Source organism: Melozone crissalis, unplaced genomic scaffold (assembly GCF_028551555.1).
Source record: "Melozone crissalis strain CALT ecotype California unplaced genomic scaffold, PUWL_Pcris_2 ptg000014l_1, whole genome shotgun sequence".
Classification (NCBI taxonomy): Eukaryota; Metazoa; Chordata; class Aves; order Passeriformes; family Passerellidae; genus Melozone; species Melozone crissalis.
Window position 1 is genome coordinate 14,203,200 of NW_026535792.1, and position 23,496 is coordinate 14,226,695.

Here is a 23,496-nt window from a genome sequence, read left to right on the forward strand (position 1 = left end):
GTTGGCTTGTTTTCTGTGTTCAGTCAGAAGTGTTTGCACATTTCTGTGCTCAGCATCCCCTTAATTACTCTCAGTAACTACACAGGTTTAGGGTTTGAGAGGAAGGCAGGAAGGAAGGAATGAGGCCTCTTACCCACCATCTCCAAAACTACTAAATGCAACAATGAGAACAGAAAAAGTAATGAGCGCTGACAGAGCTCAAGAAATTCAGATGAGCATTTTTATGGATTTTGGAGTGCTCACTCCATCTCTGTCCCCACAGACAGAAATAATCTTTTCACAGAGGAGAATTTGCTCTTTTGTGCTGTGGGAAAAGCAGCCTGAAGGACCATGTAGGTGTTCTGACATTTCAGTCATGACGCTTGTTGCATTTGTGAAGAAACAGAGCTACCGGCTGATTTCCATCAAAGTGTTGCTCTCAGCTAAGCTCAGTTAGTCAGTGCCTCTGTAAGTGATTCTCCACAGGCATACCAGAGAAGTGGGGACAGTATGGATTTTCATGGAAAGCAGGAAAGGAAGACCCTTAAGAGGACTCTCAAATGTGTCCATCAGAGAATGGGTGAGGAATAACTGGAAGCTGTGTAATATGACTCATCTTCTCGAGTTATTGAAGTGTCTTAGCAATACTTCTGCAGAGACATTCAGAAGGATAAACAATGCATTTTGTACTCTGCCCTTCCCCAGAAAGTTTTTTAATTTCTATGGTGATGCCTGTGCTCAATCCTAGATTGACCAGAGAGCCCAAGACATCCAAGATAATGGGTAATGTTACATATCACAGAAATTTTGGAGCAACTTCTCCTTGCCTAATTTTCCTACACTGAAGCTGGAGGTAGGATGTAGTATAGTTAGAGACACTGTCTGGGATGAGTAATAGCATCTTGCTATCTGACCCTCTGAAGCTGGCTTTACCTAAGTCCATTTGTAGTGCACAGAGCCATTCCTTGCAGCTGTGTAAGATGCCTCTGGGTTCCTCAAAGGTTTCAGCTGCTTTTAAATCATGGAAAATATGCTCTGGTCAGGTGTGGAAATTTTTGATGCTGTTAGTCACAAAACTAGGATAGATGAATGCCAGCACCAGGCTGGTGCTGGAGCTGTGTGCTCTGATCACTCACAGGGGAGAGGGAGAGGAAGAGACAGCTCTGGGTTCAGCTCCCTGTTCCCCCATAACTTCTCTCCTTGAAGAAATAACACACGCACTTTCCTTCCACTTCAGTCTGCTGGTACACTGAAGTGTAATAACCTGACCTTTCAATTTCAGTGTTTTGCAGCTAACCTCTAGGAAGATAAATCAAGTTCAAAGGCTTTGATTCCCTCTGGTTTTAACACCATGTAATGAGAGGGGCTATGGGCTCCATTCTTTGATCTTATCTTGTGGTACTGTTGGTAGTTCCCAGGTTCCAGCATGTGTTCAGAGCTGGGCTGCCTATCTCTGTGAGACTGGCAATGGTAATCGGCACCTAGAGCCAGTATTTAACACTAATTCAGGGTTCAGTCCTCTCAACAGGAGTCTGCTACAAAATACACTAGAATCAAGAATTATTTGTAAATAAAGCAACAGAAGACAGTTATTACTTTGCATGTTTGTGAGAAATTTAACTGCACTTTAAGCTCTATGCTATATTCAAAAATTGAACTGAGTGAAACACCTACAATTAATCACAGAAATTCATAAGGTAACCTGAAAAATGTAACTTGCTCTTCAAAAATATATTTTTTCATGCAAGATGTGCTGATGTATGTGATTAGTCATGCTGTACTCTGCTCATTTCATATGCCTTATCCCTGCTTGTCTTTGCAAAGATGAATGTGTTCATATCTAAATACAATCTCTTGCTAACAATGATGTACTGAAAAAAAAAGAAGATAGACTGCTGTTACAATTACATCCCCATGGTAACAAAAATGGTACATCATGAGCCTCTCACACATATTTATAATATCAACTTCTTTTTCCTGGAACTCGGTGAAAGCCACTTCTCCAGCTTCTGCCAGGACAAAGCCCTGGTGCAGCCAATGGCAGCACAGCTCTGGGACCTCACAGAACACAAAGACCTTCCTCCATCCTGAGAAGGCTCCTCACACAGATGCTCTGAGTTAAGGTCGCTCTTTTGTGCTCTTTCTGCAGCAGCTTTTTGCTGTGATGGATTTGCATCTATCTGGGGAGACCTGTGTGTGGTCTGAGCAAACTGCCTTTCTTTTAAAGCAATATCAAGAAATTGGGGAGAAAGCAAATGCTTTCAACAGAAGTATATAAGACAAGTTGGTGTGGAGAAAATGCTGGCCTTTTCCAGACACAAACAGTGCAAGTTGAAAAAAAAATAAAGGCAAAACAAACAACCTCCCTCAGAGTTCACCTGAATTAGGTTAAGCAAAGTAATCAGACTCCTTATCTCATAGTCCAAACTCAACCTTAACCCAGGTAAAATTCAAATTGTATTTTTCTAGATTTTAAAAAAAATAGAAAAAGAGATATTCAGAATGCCAAAAATGAACATCTACTCCTATCCCAGCAGCACACAATGCTCTAACAATATTTTAGCATTTTAACTTCAGAAACTTTTCAACTTTCTCAGAAATCCAGCTCTAAGCAGAAGCATACTTGTCTGTTGCATTCAGGTTTACTTCCCCACTGCTTTGTTTCACTCCATGCACACCTGAACAGTGCATGAGAGAGAGAGGAACTCCAGGCTTCAATATCCATACAGAACATGTCTGAAAATCCCCAATTTTTTCAGACTTCCACATAGGTCAAACTCTACAGTACCTAAAGCCTGAACTGTAACTATATGTAAGCTCATAGTAAACCTTGTATTAAATATATAGTGGCTCAAGTGTTAAGTACAGACCAGAACTGTAAACTGGGGCACCTGTCCACCCCTCACACCTGGAGCTTTCCTTTCCTCCCCTCCCATTCCCTCCTTCCCAGCTGCTGGATGCTTTTCCTCAGGAGTGTGGCTGAGTGACTTGCAGAGTTTCCATCCCACAGTTTCTGCAGTTTCCATCCCACACAACCTGGAGCCCCCTGTGGCTCAAGCAGAGCCTCTGCACCCCCTGCCTCCAGCACCAATTTCCATTCACACTGAGCTCACACTGCTCTGCCCAGTCTGGCCCTTCTCTTGCCAGAGAGACACATTTTTCCTTTTGTTTATTTTGCTGAAAATAATGTGCTTGTAGGATAGAGGGAAGATTTACAATGTAATTTTTAAAAAATCCATTTGTTGATTTTCTATTCATATATCCGCATTTTAAACAATTTGGTTAAAAAAACCCCGCAAGAGAATAAATAATCTGAACAATTTCAGGTGTTCTGGATGAGATATGTTTACAAACTATCAAGACAGGAAAATGCTCAATAAACACTAAGCAGCATATTCTATAAAGTAATTTTAAAAATGACATTACATGTATGTACCTAGGCCAGCCTGGAGGAGTGCATTTCAAAGGAAAATGGTATAAGCAGGCATTGTTTTGAAATAAAGCTTCCATATATTGAACTTTACACATTACAGGCTAGTTAAGGAAATATTTATGAAGACAGGACAAATTTTATAGGTGAGAAGCTGCACAAAATTGAATTAACAACACCAAAAGAGCACTCTGCTAAGGAGAGGTAACTTGAGCTGGAATGTTTGGTTATCAAGAATTATTTCTAGTAAGTGAGGCTCACTCCTTGATTTATAGAAGAAATAGTTCTAGTAAATATGGCCAGGCAGAATTACTGAATGTAGGACACAGTTCCAAAACAAAAAAGAAATAGAATTAGAGTGCAGAATCAGACCTTAATCCCACCCATCCCATGCAGAAAACTTCACTGGAATAAAAATGGCCCTCTCCTAGAAATATTTTAAATTTGTTTATAAAATTGAGCCTACACACAACAGTCATTAGCCCTAACACTCTGCTTTCAGCTTTTTCCCAGTATTCCACTGCATTCTCTTTTCCTGCTGTACTTTCTAGCCTTGGTCCTTGCCACAGCACTCACAGGATTCACACAGGAAACAGAGAAGCTGTCACTGCATCTGGTACTGCCACTCTGCCCTGCAGGGTTATGGAACATGCAGGCTGAGTTCAGAATATGCCTGCCATGGTTTAACCCCAACTAGAAATTAAAACAGTGCATGCAGTTGCTCACTCAGGCCCCTCCCCTGGTGGGGAGGACAATCAGAAAGAAAAGGTAAAACACATGGGTTGAAATAAGAACAATTGAATGAGTGAAACCAGCCCAAACCAGGAAAATGCTGAAGATTAGGGCACTTCAATAACTTTATTCACTCTATCACAAATTAATGGGAGGAGGAGGTGTTCACAGAGGGAAACTCTACCTGTTTCCCATATATAACAATTAAGTATCTCAGCCCCAGAATAGCCATTTATTGCCTCATTCCTCATTAAATTTACAGTCCAAAGTCACCTTTCCTAAAAAATCAAAATGGATAATGGCAGCAATCTGTGCCAGTCTGTTATCTCTATCAACAAAACTCCACTTTTTCCAGCCAGGAGCAATTCTCCTGAGCCATTCTTTATTTCAAAGACCTCCAGCATGCAGACTGCATGAAAAGCCATTCATATGCCATCCATCACAAATCTAATAAACCTAAGAGCTCAGTGGAAGAGAAGTTTTCAAATTTCATTTTAATTAACTACTCCCATTTTGGTTGGACTTTATAGTTTAATTCTTTGATTAAAAAAAGGTAGAAAAAATTAAATCAAATATCAAGAAGCACACCAAGTAATGAAGATATTTTCAGGCTGGGTTTTGGAGATTTCACTATAAAACCTTAATGCTACAGGAAATACTTAACTAAATCCTGAGCACAGCTGCAATTACCCCTAAAGGTCTGAAGGAGCCAAAATCTGAATATTGAATATTTTTCTGTCTTGTGCACCTATTTTTAAGAAATCAGAAACATTCTTTTGTCTGTTTCTGATGTTGAATCTCACATGCTGGATCATGGAATATTATTTATATTATTTATGCAGGGTATTAACTGTTTACACAGCATTTGCTGCTTAATTGGGAATATGTGCTGTAAACTGAGTAAAAACCATTTTACTGTATAAAAAGGTCTATTGCTGACCACTGCAGTGAAGGGTAATTGCAATGGCCTATTCCTTTCATGGGGAAAAGAAAGTCAGGTGAGAAAGAGGCATCAGGAATTTCAGTCTTTTATGTCACAAATCATGTATACTGACTTTTTCTTCATCTTTCTTTTGCTTGAACAACCCTTTTGACAACTTTCACTTTTTCACATTAACAACTTAGTTTGGCTTTTTATTTCTAAACAAACCTCCCCAAACTTCTTAATTCCCTGTACTACATTCTTCAAGATCAACACTGGCTGCAGCTCCAGCCCACACCTATGGGTGATCAGGGGTAGTCCTTGGCCAGCAGCTGCAGTCTGCATTTCAGTGTCCCTGCAGAAGCACCAGGATGGCTTTTTAAAGTAACTGATTTTTATCCTCACCCTGGGATAGCAAAATTCAATTTTGTCTGCATGACTAAGAAGCCCTGAGCCACCTTTAATAGAAAAATACAGCTTTAACCTTGGCACAGGGAGAGGATATTTTCAATAGACCCCCACAATGACTTACTGTGGGAAGACTGAGAGGTCACTGTGGTGCTCTCAGGGCTGCAGATGAGTGGAGCTGGAGCAGACCCTGCTCTGGCCTCTCCTGCAGGTTGGTCACACAGGGAGCTGCTGTGCTCCAGCACCAGGGCAGGGAGGGGAGTGCAGCCCTCTCACTACTCTCCATGACTTCTGAGGATCTTGCATTCATCCTGCCACTATGGCTGCCTGAAGTATGGACATAGCACCAATCTTTTGTCACCTGGCCAATTTATGAGTGCTTAGCTCACCCTCCAGCTTATCCTCTCAGTACTAAGCCTGTAGGAATTCAGGCTTTTTCAGCTGATACACTTTAGTGAGCTCAGTGCATGACCCTAAAAAGGAGCAGGAAGGAAACCCCAAGCTGTGTGAAACAAAAATTGAACATAACAGGACTTTAAATGAGGCAGGGGGAAATGTCAGTAGGCACAGGTAATTTGACACTGTGGATCAGAAGATGTTGAGAATGTTTAATGAGCAAGTGCGGAGACAATAAGAGCTAATGAACTGCCTAACCTGCTGGTTTCAGTAGGATGACATTCAAGCACACAAAAGTGAAAATCACATAAAGTAAAGAAAGTGTCTTGCATGTTTCTCACTGGCTGTCAGAGTGTTGTTAACTTCAGACCACAGTTATTAGTTTCAGTTTTGCTAGAGGGTACTAATCAGGAACATAGTATTATGCTGTAACAAGTGATGTCTTAAAATGTTCTTCCAAAGTCTTTATTAAGGTTGAAAGTAATTGAAGCCCAGTTCAAAGAGCCATAACTTTTTCTATAATTTAGGTGAGATTCAACCACATAAAAATAAAGAATCTAAATGTGAAGTGCAGAAATTACAGCTCATAGATTTTAGTTAGAATATCACCTTAGGTGAGTCCCTGGGAAGTGTGTGTTTCTTGCTAGGGGCTGCACATCACTGCATGCCACTCTCTTGGCATGCAGCTTTATTTTAGTTCTTTTTCCCCTTGCAGTTGCCATGTAGCTTTTCTAGTGTGGATGCTACATGTGCTGAAATCCATTTGAAAGTCTACAGATATCATTACAGAGCTTATAATGTCCGGGCTAACACCTTTCACAAAGCATTATTGAGTTTCTCTCTTCTTTTATATACTCTGAGGAACACAGGGTAAGGAAAGGATAATTTGAGACACTGGTAACTGTGTTTCCAAAGGTGATCAGTCCAATGGATTGTAGAAATTGAAAAAACAGACAAAACCAGGAGTGAGAACTGGAAGAATGGAGAGAGTGCAATTTCCTTCAAAGACTTGCAGAAATTATTACCTCTACCTTCAAAAATGAATCAAGAACTAGTCAAGTCTCCTGATGTCAGCTACTTTCCATTCATTACCTGCACTGCCACAAAAGAACATGACAAACAGTCCAGTAGCAATTCACCATCTGTCCTCTCTGCAGTTATGTATGGATGGAGATGGCCAAAGCAACCTCCACCCACCTCCCACTGTGCCAAGGAAAGCTAAATCTCCAGTAGCAGGGCTACTTGGCTACTGCCTGAACAGCAAGTAACTTAAAGCAGCTGGTATGGAGGAAAACCCACACCAATCCCAACAACCTGATACAGTGCCTGATCTCTTTCTCTCTTGGGATGATTCTCCAACATGTGAAGCCATTTTTCTTTCCTCCTTTATAGCAGAAGGGGTTTGTAACAGGAGCTTCCTTGTTTTTGTGTCAAAACACATGAAGTGTTCTGTAAGTGTTTACAAAATGAGGTGACAAAAACTGGTGAAGTTCTTTGAAGCCTTTCAAGCCCACCCATCATTTTACAGGGAGGTACTGCACAGCTCTGTTGAAAAGAGTGCTAATGTAGTTTGCTGTGAAGCATTTAAAACAATGTCCAAAAAACTCTCCTAAGCAGGGAGAAACCCTGCAGGATGTCTCCTGCCTCATCTTTTACCAGCTTCACTTGGGGCCACAGTGAATGACAAACCCTCCAAAATCAGAACCTTTCCTCTAGTGATGGATGAGTCAATCCAACAATGACTAAAAGATTGGAAATTGTTTGCTCCAACAAACAGTATTAAAAACTCAAAACACTGCTATAAACCAAGCCTCAGCAGGCAGTAAAGTTTTTATATCTGAGGAGCAATAATTTATGATTCAAACACTGATGGAACCTTAAATATAGTGATCCAAGTGGAAATTACTTAGCTCATATGTAACCCTCTTTCAGACTCTAAATGCTTCAAATAACAGAAAGAAATACCATGAAAACAGCAAGGGCCATCTTCACTCGGGGCTTGTCTCTACAGTACAAGTCACATTTGAGTCAGTGCTCTCAGAATAGGCTCTTTGAGCTAGGTTTGAGTGAAAGTTCACACTTCAGAATAACTCCTGGCTTCCAGAATAAGCTTGCAGAGGGTCCTGCATGCCAACCTGTGATGGCTCTGCCCTGTGCCTGGCAGTGGCAGGCAGCTGAATCATGCTGCCAGCAGCACAGCTGCTTTGACACTCTGCTGTGCCCCTCAGCTCTGCTATGTGAGTGCTCAGTGGCAGCTCTCTGGCCTGGCTCTGTGATGTGCACTGATGGTAGAGCTCCTTCCTCACTCCTAAAATAGTTCCCATGTCTGTGCTGTGGGCTCAGGGCCTCCCAGCAGATCCTCACAGCACCAGCAACACCCCAGCTTCAGTACAATCCCTTTCTGGCTGCTGAAAAGGACTTTTTGAAACATCACTAATTTAAAGCTGGGCCCATTCATGTGTAGAAAGAGATCACACTGGGAATTTAACTCAGGATTTAACCATGCCATTCTGCTAATAGTCCTGAAACAGGCTTCCTGCAACATAATGGATTCTGAATTGCTCTGCACCTCTGAGTAGGCAGTTATAGGTGTACAGAGAAACCACCCAGCAGTGGTGCTCTCAGCTTTGCTCCGGTGCTGAGCCGGGGCATGGCATTATAGGAACTTCTCATGTTCACCTGGGACAGCACACAGAGCTTTCAGAAAATGTTACTGAACTTTGGAGGACAAGTTATTATTGGCAATATTTCTATCTCACATAAAATTGCCTATGATGAATGGAAACATGGAGATTTTACATGCCCTGAGCTGGCAACCCTTCTCAATAGACTTTAGTTCTGGTGAGATGAATGATCTCTTAAAGATTGTTTCTTCATTCATGAATTAAAGATCCCATACAAACTAGTTTTGTAGTGCTCTAACACTATAAGGAGGCTGAGAGAGGCTCCAAATTAATGTTTGTGGGGCTAGAGAATAACAGCTACTAGTGCAAGTTAATTACTGCTTTGCTTGGCTGACATCTTCAGCAATGCCTTCACCATGCAGATTCAGTGGAGCTTAATAATGGATTTCTGAAATCAAATGGTTGGAGACCTGTTTCCCCAGGATGCCATTGAAATGAGTTGCCCACTTGAGATAGTTTTGAAAAAGGTTCATGGAGGTGATGAAGCAGAAAATAGAGAGGAAAAGTGCTGAATGACTAGCTGTGGTCTGTGATTATTTATATTTTTATGCTACTTTTTTTTAAAGCAAGGTAGGAGTAGGCATGATCGTAGACTTTATTCATGCACATTGGCATCTTTATTTAAAATCTTTCTATTTGTATGTTGTACATTTAGTTGTGATTACACACAGCCTAGTAACACTTTCATACATTTACTGATGCTGCTCCTCAAAAGGTTTCTTTTGCTTTAAAAATGCCATTGTCCCTTGCAGGGTATTTGATTTTACATGCTGTGTAACTTCCTACTAATGTGCTGATCTAAAATGGTTGCAATGAAAGGTTTCTCAGGAGTTCTTTTTGGTTAGTAGTTCACAAAACAAGAACAGAAGGGGAAAATTTACCTTTAGTAAAGTGTGTTATTAAAAAGGGTTTTTTAATTGTATGTGATTAAACATTTTTGGCCATTTTTTTGTTATTTAGGAATGACATTTAAGTTCAAGAGTGACAGATTTAAGTGCAGAGGTCTAGACTTATGAACAATTCTGGCAGTTGAGGCTGTACAGGTGACTGAATTTCCTGTGACATCTTCTCAGACTGTAAATGGAACTTTGGTGTTAGGACAGGGATTGTGTGCTCAGAGTGGAAAATGTGGAATACTGACTGCATATATATTGTATTCCATTAGCTTCACATAACCCAGGTGGATGCTGATATGGTACCTCCACAGAAAAAGGTCACTGATAATTTCCTGTGTCTGAGCAGTGAAGAATTAAAGTCTACAACTTCAGCATTAACATTCAGATGCCTGCTGTGTCACCTGAACTTACATCAGTCACAGGAGTGCAAGGGAAAGGCCTTCAAAGAATAATAATATCCTGCCTTGACAAGTTTTCTGGTAAAGCTGATGCAGCCCTTTTTGTACAGTTCCACTGACAGTGGTGCCCCTTGCCTGTTAAGAAGCTCCTGAGAGTGGCCCCAGCACCCCTCAGCTGAGCTTAGCCACACTTTGCTCCTTGTTTTCCTACTGCCTGCCTCTGTCTGCTGGGTAAGGTTAATTAGTGTCAGGGCTGCTGCTAAGAAAGGTGGCACAGGTAGCCCCTGCTGTAATCTGCCTTGCCTTTGGAGACTCTTTATTAAAGAAGGAGCCCCAGGGAAGAGTCTGGCAGAAGGAGACCCCTAGGAGATGCTTTGACTGATTGTGGTAATATTAAATTGAAATTTAAAAGTTGCTGTGAAAACTTCCATTCCAATGAGTGAGTGGCAATGATTCCCATTGCTTTGAAAGGTAGTTTGGCACAACTGGTTATTTTAAAATCATCAAACGTATTTAATGATACTATTTTATCTAAATAATACTAAACTGGGGTTTGTTTTTTTCTTCTTCCTCTCCTCCTTCCCTCCAGGATGAAAAGAATCAAGTATTAACAACAAATATTTGGCTACAAATGGTAAGTTTTGAAACAAAGTATGTTTGTTTTTCCCCTTCAGTTTTAGAGTTTAATCTGGTGAGGGGTTTGAATTTTAGAAAATTTTCAGGTCTGTAGAGAAAATATGAGTTGACTCCTAATTCCATGTCAGATTTTCTTTGCTACTACTAGATACCACAGCAGAGAACTTTGTCCTTATTAACTCATGGCCAGTATTGTTGGGCAGAAGTCAATCTTTACTCACTTTTTAATGAATGGAAGAGATAATAGATAATTCAAGAACGTTTTTGAGAGTATTTTGAAATTGTTTTCTCTGAAAGGTTACATTATGACTCAGAATTAACAAGGTGCTTCTTAGCATGCTGACTCCTGTGGAGTCCTAATGCATCCACAAACATTTCTACCATAAGTTTGTCTTAAGCTCTGCAAAGATGGTGATGTGGATTTTTCTCCACCTACAGCAGCATGGATGAGAACTTGCCATTAGTTGAATTCCCATCAGTACTACAGAAACCAGCTGAGCACTGCGTTAGGTAAAGGAAGTCACAGAGGTTACAGAAGATTTTTATTATTACAAACAATCACATAGATTTGCAGAAACTTTATACCTTTCAGTTTCTTTTACCAGCTCATTCTGTTTAAAGGCATTATTTTTAATTTTATTGTAACATTTTAAATTGAGCACCTCACTTGCCCTGGGGTAGGCCTTGGGAAACAAAGGAAAGACTATTCTGATGATCTGTAAGAATAGCATGGCTATTCCACATATTTACAAAGAAAATCTCCATGGAAGAAGCACTCAGCTCATGCTTTTATAGAGGCCTGTTGTACAGCAAGATTAAAACTGTCAGTATAATATGTTTTTGGCTTTTAGCTACAAAGACCATAGTTCCTATGATTTCTTACCAGTAAATGATACAACACTTCGTACTCAAGAGGCTGTAATTTATTTTCCTTCTCTTTGATCTCACAGCATCCTTATCCTTTTTGAGTTTGTTTTTTTTTCCCCTTAGGAAATTTTTTATTATATTATACATTCTGTATTTCTTTTGATTTATTCACCTTCACACATACTGGATATGAAGCACCTTAAGACTGCAATGAACAGATCACTTGGTTACTACAAAAAATGTAGCCACTCCTCATGGCTTGAGTAGACATAAAAATATAAGTGTTTGCATATTAACTGTCTATTAATGGTGTTCTAGACAGAGTCAAAGCAAAGCTTAAGACAAACACGTGTCATTCTCTTAGAATCATCTGAAATAAGTTTTTCCCTGAATCCCTCTCCATTGCATTCCTTGGTATATATGTGTATATAATCAGCAAGGTATCTTAAATGAATTTTATGATATAATGTACCTTAAACATATTTTGTGTAATTATCCCCAAAATACTTAAATGCAAAAAATAACTTGAGAGAAAGGGGAATATAAATCTAGTATTTATACAGGCAGACTATTTCATCTGACCATTATCTCCATGGCAATACTGTTCAGCATCAAAAATCTAAAACTTGATCTAAGTTATAGCAGGAGCCTTGCTTAATCACACAGATTGGTTCTAACCAAAGCACCCTGAGCTCTTTGCCATTTTAATCCAAATTAAAGGTGCTTCAGCTCCTTTAACAGGAGCTCTAAAGTTAAAGCAAAATGAAGCAGATCATGCCCTGCTGGACGGGTGAGCACTTTGTACACAGGGCTGACAGAGCAACCATAAATCTGTTTAACATGATCTCTAATGCAGCCTTGGCTATTAAGTTTTCTGCTGCCCTTGGATTTACGTCACTCAGCATCACCCTGTGCTACAGAGCCGTGGCCATGGGAACTCCTAATGTAAGCTGGGCTAGGAAATGATTGGATATGTTGATATCCACTTCAGCTGGCAGTGAATGCAGCCTGCCAGACCTGGCCCTGCCACCACAAGTGTGACCTGCTCTGGCAGCTCCTGAGGATGAGTCACCCAAAGCCACTGAGCCACGGCTTTCAGTGCCTTAAACCCACACAGCTGATTTGCTTACATTGCCGGTCTTTGGAAAAAACAGATTATCCTGGCATCTCAGGACTTCTACGTTACACAAAGATGAAGTGGTAAAAAAATTACAGTGACGTTCATCAACCATGAAGTTCATGTAAAACTGTTTACTGGGAAAATGCATGTAAAACTTCTGAAAAAATATGAGAAGCAGTTGGTCAGCTCACAGAAGCTGTGCATAGATGGCTGCGAGCAGCACAGGTATCTTAACTAGGGAACTGTGAAACCAAGAACTATGAACAGAGCCAAGTAATTGAAGATTTCCATTAAAAACTATTATCTGTAAAGCTAAAGGAAAAAACAGTGCATGACTCAGATCTTTTGTCTGATTTTGCTACAAATTCATTGTAAAAAAATGAATGAGATAAATATAGAAGCACAGGCCAAGAATAAATATAGTAAACACCTCACAAAAGCTGCATGATGAATGCTATTAGTTGTGCTGAATGCATCAAAATGGTCATTTATGCTGTTGTAAATGTACAAGAATGCATTTGAATACCTGCAGCATGAGGCTGACTGGTAACTTGGAGTATCAAATCAAAACTTGCCTGTGACAGTAATGCAAGGAATTCCATAGACCAGTTTGATGTGAATACCCCATGAGAATGACCAATAACATTTACCTCCACAATACCCACTGGCAATTTTTCCTGACTTAATGTCTATCAAACATTTTGACAAGGATCACTAGACACAAGGGGTGTTGTACATTTACTCACCCATTTAAAAGTTTACATTTAAGAAATTAACATTTAGCATTGCAACAGCTTGGTAAATCTGGACAAGCCCTCACTGTAAGTTACATGACACCTACAGCCAAGTGAAGTTAATATAAACATAATAATGGAGATACAGAGAAGCACATGAAGCATAGACAGAGAAAATTTGGTAAATTTTGTAAAATGAATTGAACACTATTCCTTATACCCTTGATGCTCAAGAGAAACCACCCTAGTATCATAACAAGCCATTTGCGCAGCAAGGGGTGATGCACAACCTCAATTTCAGGAAAATACAGCAGGAAAATACTCCTGGAGTGCAGGAGGCTTGCTGGGGCTGCCACAGTGCTCAGCTGGCTGCAGGCTGGGGCTCTGCTCCTGTTTATGGCTGTGCTCCACCATATGTTTCAATGTCAGAGTGTGGGATTTAGCAGTGCTGAGCTCAGATCAAAGCCCTGCTGGTGCAACTGTGCCAGCCTGCCTGTGCCAGCCTGCCTGTGCCAGCAGCCAGGCCTGGGCTGGAAGGAGCACAGGCAGCCCCAGGGCAGCTGCCTCCAGTGCAGGAAGTGCCAGCCAGGGAGGAAACCTGTGCTATGGAGCATCTGCCTCAGAGTTTGGGCAAAGCCAGGCCCAGGAGCTGCCAAGACCTCCTGCTGGCATTACCCTTGTGCCATCACAGTCATCTTCTGTCAGCAGTGAATGCTGGCTGCTCTGCCCCATGCCTATGAGCAAGGTACTACAACCTGAGAATTTCCAGCCACAGTAAACAAAGGTCTCTATGAAGATAAAGATAATGGAAGGTACTGTATGAATTATAAAAGCAGTTCTACCCCAAACTGGCACCTGAGACAGTGTGAACAACAAAACTCAAGCACTCCAAATGTCTTCTAGGCTGCAATGTGCACTGCAGTGTGAATTGAAAATGAGGGGTTTATGAGTTCCATTGTGCTCTAGGTGGCTTAATTCACTCTTTCCAAACATTTCAGTCCCTGAACCTAAACAAGAGAACACCTATTGTTTCAGCCCACCCAGTCCCTAAAGAACTAGAGTAAAGTAGTGGATGAGATGACCTAACTTACTTTTTGTGTGTATGGCTTAGTACTGGACAGATCATTATCTGCAGTGGAACGTGTCTGAATACCCAGGAGTGAAGAATGTTCGTTTTCCTGATGGACTGATTTGGAAGCCTGATATTCTCCTCTATAACAGGTAGATACAATTTTCTTTGTGTGTGTGTTGGGATGGAGGGAAGATCATAGAATTATAGACTTGCAAAATTTCCCTTGAAAGCTCAACTGCTCCAGCCTTTCCTGGGAAAGGGAGTCTACATGAAGTTTTCTAGCACCCTGGCCAAACACAATGATAAGGGCAAGGTAAATGACAATCATCTCATCAAAATGCCTACATTTTAAAATAATTCTCCAAAACTTGCTAGCTGTTTGGAATACTGGAAAATTACCAGTCTCCTGTTCACAGAAGAGAAGGACATATTTGCAAACACTTTGTGAATAACAATATTATCCCTACCACCATTCTAATTGAGTAGCTTTTATGAGATGGTGTTTAATAGTATGGATAATGATAATTTTCTCTGAAATTTTTTGGTCTAAATAGTTACAGGGGAATTCAAATTTGATGTTTGCTTGTCAGGGTTTAGTTTGGGTTTCACTATAGACAGGAGAGGTAATTGCCAGGAAGGATCTTTACATTTTTCCATGTCCAGTTTTGGTGTTATTCTTTCCTCCTGCTACAAAAATAGCTGAGATATTTGCTGCTCTCCTTGTCAAACTGTTCAGAGTTGGGCCTATTTTAGGGACAGACAGATTGCCATCAATCCACTGCAGAACCTTTGGCTGACATTGAGAGATTCTTTGGCTGTACTGTTCCATGGTAGTTCCCATTGTGGAATTTATTTAGTTCAAAAAATAAAACACTGAGAGCTGCCTGTTCTATAACAAGTTGCCTTTTGCTGCTGTTGTTGTGGGCTTGTGTGCTGTTGCCCAGGTGCTGGAAAGAACTTAATCTGCTCTGCACATGGAGCACTGGCTCTGCTGTGGTAGTCAGGGTACATTGTTTAACTGCCTGTGCAGATGAGATGAACCCTTTGTCTCCCTGATGGCATTCCTTCCTTTGTTTCTCTGCCCTGTGTCTCTTAAGAACACACTCTGCTGTGCTTATCGACCCCCTTCCCACTTCAGGAGTGCTCTTTGTTGTAACAAGTCCTAGAGAATGGCTGCTCCAATGGCAGCTGCATTTTTCCCCCATTCGCCTTTCGGGGAGCACCTTTATGTTCAGAGCTGCAGTCCCAGGGGCTGTTGCAGTGCAATAATGGAATAACAGCACCAGGGGCAGCCTTTGCCAGGCCCTGGGTACTTCTCTAGGGCCTGCATTGTGGCACTGCTCTCCCAGAGGTACAGCTAACACTGAGGGATCTCTAGCTACCCTGATTCCATAACTGATAGTGTTCTTGGGAGAATCTGACAAATGACACCTTCATTTCCATTGTCCTGATGAACAACATGCTATGTATACGATGAAATTGGTACTCTACAACAGCAATTTAGTGATTTCCAAAAAAATGTGTTATGACAATATTCTTCCTGATTTATATCACATACCTGGGAGAGACCTGCAATGTGCCTGATGATTTAGGCTTCAGTATTTAAGTATATCCAAACTGAAAGGGTAAATGTTTAGGAATTAGTCATATTAATATATGCATGCTAACTGTAGCTGGGGTGGGTTATAAAATGAGAAGGGTCACAGTAACCTGGAAAACTGAAACCACAATTTTTCTGTTAATACAGATTTTCAACTCTTCAGATTGTTAACTATGACTCAGTCATGAAATAATTATTCTGCAGTTTCTCTGTTACAAACACATATTTAATCCAAAAATCTTATGCAGAGTTTAGTCAGAGAGCAAAGCTATTTAAAATAAATTCTTATGCCTGTTTGAAATTACATTGGGAATATTATGATGTTCCCTTCTAGTGACATGCCATTTTGAGATAGATGCTTTCAATTTCTATGCTTCACTAGGGACATGCATCTGCAGTTACAGAGAAATTAATGAACTATAAATTCACTTTCCACTTTAATGAATGCATGTTTCACTATGCCTTGAGTTCTTACATATCTTGCTACAGCCTAGTACAGAGAAACTGTGGCAGCTGTATTAAATTTTACATCCAGTCTATTGTGGGTAGAGCAGGGCCAGTTTATGTGAGAAAAGAAAGTCTAGGCCTTTGTACAAATTCCAGGATCGACTGTGTTAGTATCATGTGGACTATATTCCACTTTTAACTGCACTTATTAAAAGTGTTCATTTCTGGTGGGATTATTTTCCAAATGGCCACATATTGTTCAGTATTTCATGGAATTACAAAAATTCTAGAAGTATGTCTCATTTTAAGAGTTTTATTTTTCCAGTTTAATAAACATGAGGTTAGGTCCCAGTGAGATTCTATCTGCTAGGTCCAGCTTTGTAATCTCAATGTCCTGTAATCAATATCTGCTTACAAGTGGTTATACCCTGAAGACGAAATGTAACAGAAATTATTTGCTATCATTACATTCCATTTCAGTCCAGTCTCTTCAAGCTACTTAGTGCATTTCAGAAATGATTAGAAGCACAGCATGGAAAAACAGATGCTCCTTTCTCAGAAAAAAAGAATTTCATGTTTGAATCTGACTACCACTGGATATTCTTTTAAGAATGTGCCTATGAAAGGCAAAGTCATGTGGAAATGAAATCAAGGTTCCTTGATCATTTGTGTTCTTGTGAAAATTCTATTTTTGCCAATTACCAGAAACAGCAGCAAGGTCTTAGAATCAGCTCCCTGGTGTTTAACTACTCTCCACTCCAGAGGAAGAGAACAGAACCCAGCCCAGGAGTCATTAATTCCCACTTAACAAGTGATTTGTGTGGCAGGGATAATTTTACATCCTAAATTTGACTACTTATTTGAATGCCATCATCTAACCCTTATTAATTTCAAGTCAAAGCAATTATTTGTCTAATACAGAACCTTGTTGGAGGACTTTAGGTCTGGTTTTTAAGGAAATGAGACCCATGCACAGGTGTGCCTGCACACCTGGGTGAATGTGTGTGTGAGATCTTGCTGCCCCTCTCCCCAGTATCCTCTACCAAATCTGGCAATGCAATCAGTAGAGATTTTTGCAGCATCAGTTCCTTACAAATATCACAAAAACAGGCAGCCAAGATGTGGAAGGAGAAGAATTAGAGCTCCAGCTGGAAGAGGAGCTGCAACACAAACGGAGAGAATGCAGCCATGAGCTGTGAAGCTGAAGGAGTGGCTTACCCTGCTCAGTGGCCTCAGACCTGAGCTGCCTCTGCCCCTCAGTGTGCTAAAATCAGGCATCAAACATACTCAATGCTGAGACTTTCTGCTTCTCTTCTAAGTTCACATTAAATACTTGCAAGCATTTTCAATACTTCTGAGCCTTCTGCTCACCACAGGAAAAAGTGCAACTTCAGATGGGCAAGTAATTATTTGGATTTAGCTTTTTCTTGTCTGCAAATTTCACCAACCTGCCCAGATATTTTTTAAAATCTAAGTTATTCAAGTACAGAAGGAGGAAATAAAATGCATATTAAAAACATTTAAAATAACAGTTGCTTTATTTTAGCTTCTGAGACACAAAATTTGAATCAGAATATACCAAATATTAAATTCCTCTTTTCAAAGAAAATAATATTTCAATAAGAGTTTTCCTGCTAAAAAACACCTTTTAATATACTTGATTTTCTCCTAGAGTTATGAATATTTCACTTTATGACCATCTCAGATTTTTACTGTTTTTCTGATGATATCTTAAAGGTGATTAGAAAATTATGAGATACTACTAATAGGTAAAGAGACATTAGAGACTTGTAGTGTTCCAGTCAATCAGGAGATACACAGGTTTTGAAGTCCAGATTGCTGCAAGCTTCCAGAGCCTGAGGCTTGTGTGGCTCCCCTGCCCTGCCCAGCTGGCTCTGCTCTTGCCCCAGGTGCCACCCCACCCCACCACAGCTTGGAGACTACAGCAGTACAACAATTGTAGCCTGTGCCTCATTGCGTTTCCCATCTAGAAGCCCTTAAAATATTAACACCTGGTAAATTCCTGCCAGACAGAACTGAGATATTCCTTGGCAGTAGATGCAAATTCATCATTTGGAGCACTCTCCAAATGACATTATGATTATTTTTCTAGAGACTTGCTGTCTAGAGACACCACAGAGGGCAGTGCTGGCTACACCACTACACTGACACATCAAATAGGGCTGCTTTTTCTTCTTGTCTGAATGCAATTTGTGGGGTCTGAGGTAAATAATGAAGGCTGGAGCTGCACTAAAGGATCTCATGTATGAAATGTTGTAATAATGGTCACCCATACAAAGAAGTAGGAACACACAGACACTGGAGTATCCATCTCCTCAGTAGTCATTAGATGCTGTTAACATAGACACCAAGAGAACAGATTTCCCTGTACAGTTGCTTGAGAAGTTTTTAAAAAGTGCTTACTTTCCAAAAGGAAATCAATAGAGCCAAGGCACTATAATGAATCTAATGGGCAGGTGAGTGGCAAGAATGAGGTGGCTGACCTTGCCTTACAGCTCTTAATCAGAAGCAAACTCAGAAGGATCAGGCCAGTTACTCTGAGGCCACAGAAAACTGATGGCAGGAAAAAAGCTGTCAAGTTTTAGGGGTGACATAGTCCTTTTATGAGAAGAGATTTGTTTCAGACATTCTTCAGCCAGTCAAAGAGCAAATAACCCGTTTTGTTTTTCCCCTGTTCTAGTGCTGATGAAAGATTTGATGCTACTTTTCACACTAATGTTTTAGTCAATTCTTCAGGACATTGCCAATACCTGCCACCAGGTAGGCTCTTTGCATATCATAAATTTTGGTAGATTACTTGTGCATGGTGTGGTTTCAAATTTGCCATAAATTCTCTTACATTTTATTTGTTTAGCTAGCATCATCTGATAGATGTAAGCCTACAGGCATTATGGTTATATGGTTAACACCTTTGCATGAAAACTCTCATACAAGATACATGTTTTATTACAATTATGGAAATTCTTCTGTCACAATACGCAATTTCAGAAGTTTGAAAATCTTTACTATAAAAAGATATTTATCAAAGTAATGGTAATGCCTCAATAATTTTTTATTACATTATTTTAGTGTTTCTTTTATGAATATGTTAACTTTATAGTAAGATGCTTAGTAACATCTTGGATGTATTTCTATTTGAAATGATTCAATGAATGCTTCATCAAACAATTTTTGGTCTGGATGTACAGCAGTGGAGCACTGTTTCTCTTCCCCAACTCAATTAGCATAATCATTAAAATTAACTCCTCCTAGCATCTGAATTTTGCAAACCATAGCACTAGAGCAAATGCTTTCCAGACAAATTAGGTTTTCTGCCTAAGATGTCCAGAGGGTTTCAGGGGTTTGCTTCTTGATTTGAGATGCTGTCTTAAGATATTCCATTTGGTGGGGATTTTTCAGTTCAGTTCTGAAAGATGCTGAAGGATAGGGTCTGACTCAACAAGTTAAAAAGAAGAAGCTCACTTTCCTCAGTAAATCAATGTCATATAAATCTAATAAAACAGCAAATAAATATTTCAGGATTTCTTATGTTTCAAGATTTCTTACTTTAGTCAGTAAAGAAATAGAAACAAATTACATATTCTGCTTCATTTCTTCCTGAAATACTGTATCTAGAAATCTGACTTATCTGAATATTCTTCCACTATGTGCCAAAATGGAAGAGTATCCTTAAAAAACAGTGAATAATATCAATACATTAATGGCACAGTTCTTTCCCTTCTCTATGACTGATTTTTGCTCTTTACATGTCAAGATAGGACTGAGATTAAAGATGCTTTATAAATTAAAAGCAGAAGGCCAATGTAGAACAAGTTCTGGTTACAAAATGTACATGAAATTCTGTGGAACAAGCATTTAAATTTTGTGCTCTTGTTTCAAATCTCACCTAGGCATATTTAAGAGCTCATGCTACATAGATGTACGCTGGTTTCCCTTTGATGTTCAGAAATGTAACCTGAAGTTTGGATCCTGGACTTATGGAGGCTGGTCCTTGGACTTACAAATGCAAGAAGCAGATATATCTGGCTATATCTCAAATGGAGAATGGGATTTAGTAGGTAAGCTCTCCATTCCCACTTACAATGTGAACTTGCAGCCTTGTCTCCACTGCTGAAATGGATGGAGTAACAATTGGGAAATGTAGACAGAAATTAAATTAATAAATGACCTAGCCAGTGACATTTGAAACTCTTGAGAACAAATCTCAGATGCAAATCAACATTAAAAAAGAGATAAATTTGCTGCTTGAGTTCTGTAAGTATCTTTTATCTGATTTTCCTTTATCAGCTGAGAAAAAGCGGGGATTAAGCTTAAGTAGTTTTACATGTAGCAAAACTTGGAAAACTAAATTTTTCCTTTTCAAAAATAAACACTATATAATACACAGTTTATTCACATTAATCTCTGGTTTTCTTCCTCTTTCCTCCTCCACAGGAGTTCCTGGGAAGAGGACTGAGAGCTTTTATGAATGTTGTAAAGAGCCCTACCCAGATGTAACCTTCACAGTTACCATGAGACGCAGGACTCTCTATTATGGCCTCAATCTCCTCATTCCTTGTGTCCTGATATCTGCACTTGCCTTGCTGGTTTTCCTGCTTCCAGCAGACTCAGGAGAAAAAATCTCACTAGGTGAAGTATTAATAGGATATTGTAAATATGACTAAGACAAAAGAAGTTGTCCTTTTAAGGTTTCTTTTTAAAGAGTCTTAGGCAGGAGTAATAGTTTGTATGTCCTGGCTCATGAGCTATTTTTAGTGTTTGATGCTGAACCAGCAGAGGCATAAACAATTCCTGAGTACCTTCCTTAAGAAGTAGGCTTTCATTTTTTGACATTTATTTGTTGAATCTCACATTCATTAGGTGAAGCTTCAGTTCACAAATACACATTTGAACACTTTAACACTGAATTCTTCTTAATACTTCCTTTTAATATTGAATTGCATTAAGAATCTATGGTGTCTTCTCAGAAAGATTGATTCTAATTGCTCTTATTTCACTTTTTTTAGTGAATTTTAACTTAAGGAATGATTTGTGAAACAAATCTGATCTTGAGTTCTTGATCTTTAAGATGGAGTTTAACTATGTAAAGAAACCTTTTGTCCCATACAAAATTCAAATTAACTGACTTCTGCTAAGTAAACATTGCTGTTTAAATGTAGAAAAATTGACATTTCTCCAGAATATGGTTTAACTGAGGGGTAATAATCTCCTTAATTAAGTTGTCCTTCACCATATTTTAAGATGAATTCTTTGTTCCTTAATCCTTTCCCACCTGACAATGACTCATTATTGTTTAAGTCCAGTTAAGAGTTAAGTCTTTTTCTAGAAAGATGGGAGCTCATCACTGAGCAACAGAAGTCAAACTCCAAAAATCAACAGTCCAGACTACTTGGGCATAATCCCCTGCAGAACAGCTACAACACTAATATCAAAGGATACCAAAGCCCATCCAAGGCAGCAAATCTGCTTTTGAGGAAATTTATGTATCACACCACCTGTAGCTTCCATGACAATTAACCAAGGGTCACATGTTCAAATACTCAGATTCACACCATGTTTCTAAAGCTAATATAGTGCAAGAATTGCTTTGATTTGCCTCAGCTAATTAGCAAATAATGATAAAAGTTGAACCATTAGAAGGATGTAAAAATATCCATGTGTGTGCAAGCATTAGTACAGTTTGGCAGCACTGCTACCCTGAAAATGAGGCAGTACAAGGATGGACAGGAGTACCACTAACGTGCTGGAGCAGGGGTACAGTGGGATTGCATCTTGCAGAGAACATTCCTTCAGATTCATTGTTTCTCTTACTGTTGTAATTACCAGCTACTGATATGATTTCATGCTTCATATTTATCTTTCAGGTATAACAGTTTTATTGTCTCTCACTGTCTTCATGCTGCTTGTGGCTGAAATTATGCCAGCAACCTCTGACTCTGTGCCCTTAATTGGTAAGCTTTTAGTCACTTGGATTTTTTTTAGCAAACAAGGTACAGTGACTTTGCACAAAGGCCAGCCTTAAGGCAAATCACCAACTGTAAAATGGATGACTGCAACTGAATTAGAAAAATATTGCCAATTGGTAAGAGCTCTGATGGGTGCTCTCTGCTCTGAATGAAATAAACAATCTATGCATATTTGGGGAAAGAATAAGAGAATCAATTTTCCATGGAAGAATTTGTTGCAGTTTTGACACAATTGGCCCAATTGTGTTCTGTATTCCTAATTCTGATTAGGAAACTGGAACACATGAGCTAAATGTAATTAAATCTTCTCTCTGTAATTGTTGAAACAAAAAGAGAAACTTTTCAAAACAAGTGCCAGTCAGTTTATACAATAATACTGAAATAAAATTAGAAGGCAGCCTGTGTCAAGGTTTCTTAAAAAAGGCAGGTGCTCAGTTTTACAAAAACAACAGCTAAACACTGGCTATCCCCTCAAAATAATGTCCATTATTTCTGGTGTTGAGAAAATCTTTCAAAAGTACCTAGAGCAGCACAAAACTGGACAAAGAACTAAATGCTATGAATGCATATATAAACACTCCTTATTAAAGCTATATTATATACAGCCAAAGTATGTTCCGTAATGATTTCTTTATTTTGCAGCTCAGTATTTTGCCAGCACTATGATTATTGTTGGTCTTTCTGTTGTTGTCACTGTTATTGTTCTACAATACCACCATCATGATCCAGATGGAGGAAAAATGCCTAAATGGGTAAGGTTTGATTTTCCTTCACTATCCATTGCATAAATGTCCAGCCAGTGGTCCATGATTACCTCCTACTGTTAAAAACATATAAATTCCTCCCAGACAGTTTGTTTGGAAAAGCAGTTTTACCAGAAATGAGGTATCCAGATATGTTCCATGTGGCTGGTTTCTTAGAAAACATTTGTGTGCAAGAGAGAATGAATATACCTCCACTAACTTCTCACGTCCTTCAAAACAGCTACACGCAACTCAGGATGTTTTTAAAACCTAAATATATAAATGAAGGTGATTTTCTAATAACCTCCAGATGTTAGAAGTGAGCCAGGTAGAAGAAGAGTGTTGATGGAGATGAGAAATGCATGAAATACACTACCCTTGAGGTGCAGCTGTGCAGCTGCTCCATCCTTAGCTGCTGCCCAAACAGAAACATGCATAGCCTTAA

The 23,496-nt window shown here is 39.5% G+C and overlaps 1 protein-coding gene across 1 annotated transcript in view; it reads left to right on the forward strand.

Moving 5' to 3' along the window:
• Window positions 1-23,496, forward strand: part of CHRFAM7A (CHRNA7 (exons 5-10) and FAM7A (exons A-E) fusion) — a 38,131-nt gene that overhangs the window by 9,000 nt on the left and 5,635 nt on the right. The window contains exons 3-9 of the mRNA XM_054272746.1: window positions 10,435-10,479; window positions 14,314-14,423; window positions 19,023-19,102; window positions 20,233-20,400; window positions 20,777-20,971; window positions 22,207-22,293; window positions 22,951-23,060. Of these exons, the coding sequence (XP_054128721.1) occupies window positions 10,435-10,479; window positions 14,314-14,423; window positions 19,023-19,102; window positions 20,233-20,400; window positions 20,777-20,971; window positions 22,207-22,293; window positions 22,951-23,060 (795 nt within the window). The remainder of the gene's footprint in view (window positions 1-10,434; window positions 10,480-14,313; window positions 14,424-19,022; window positions 19,103-20,232; window positions 20,401-20,776; window positions 20,972-22,206; window positions 22,294-22,950; window positions 23,061-23,496) is intronic.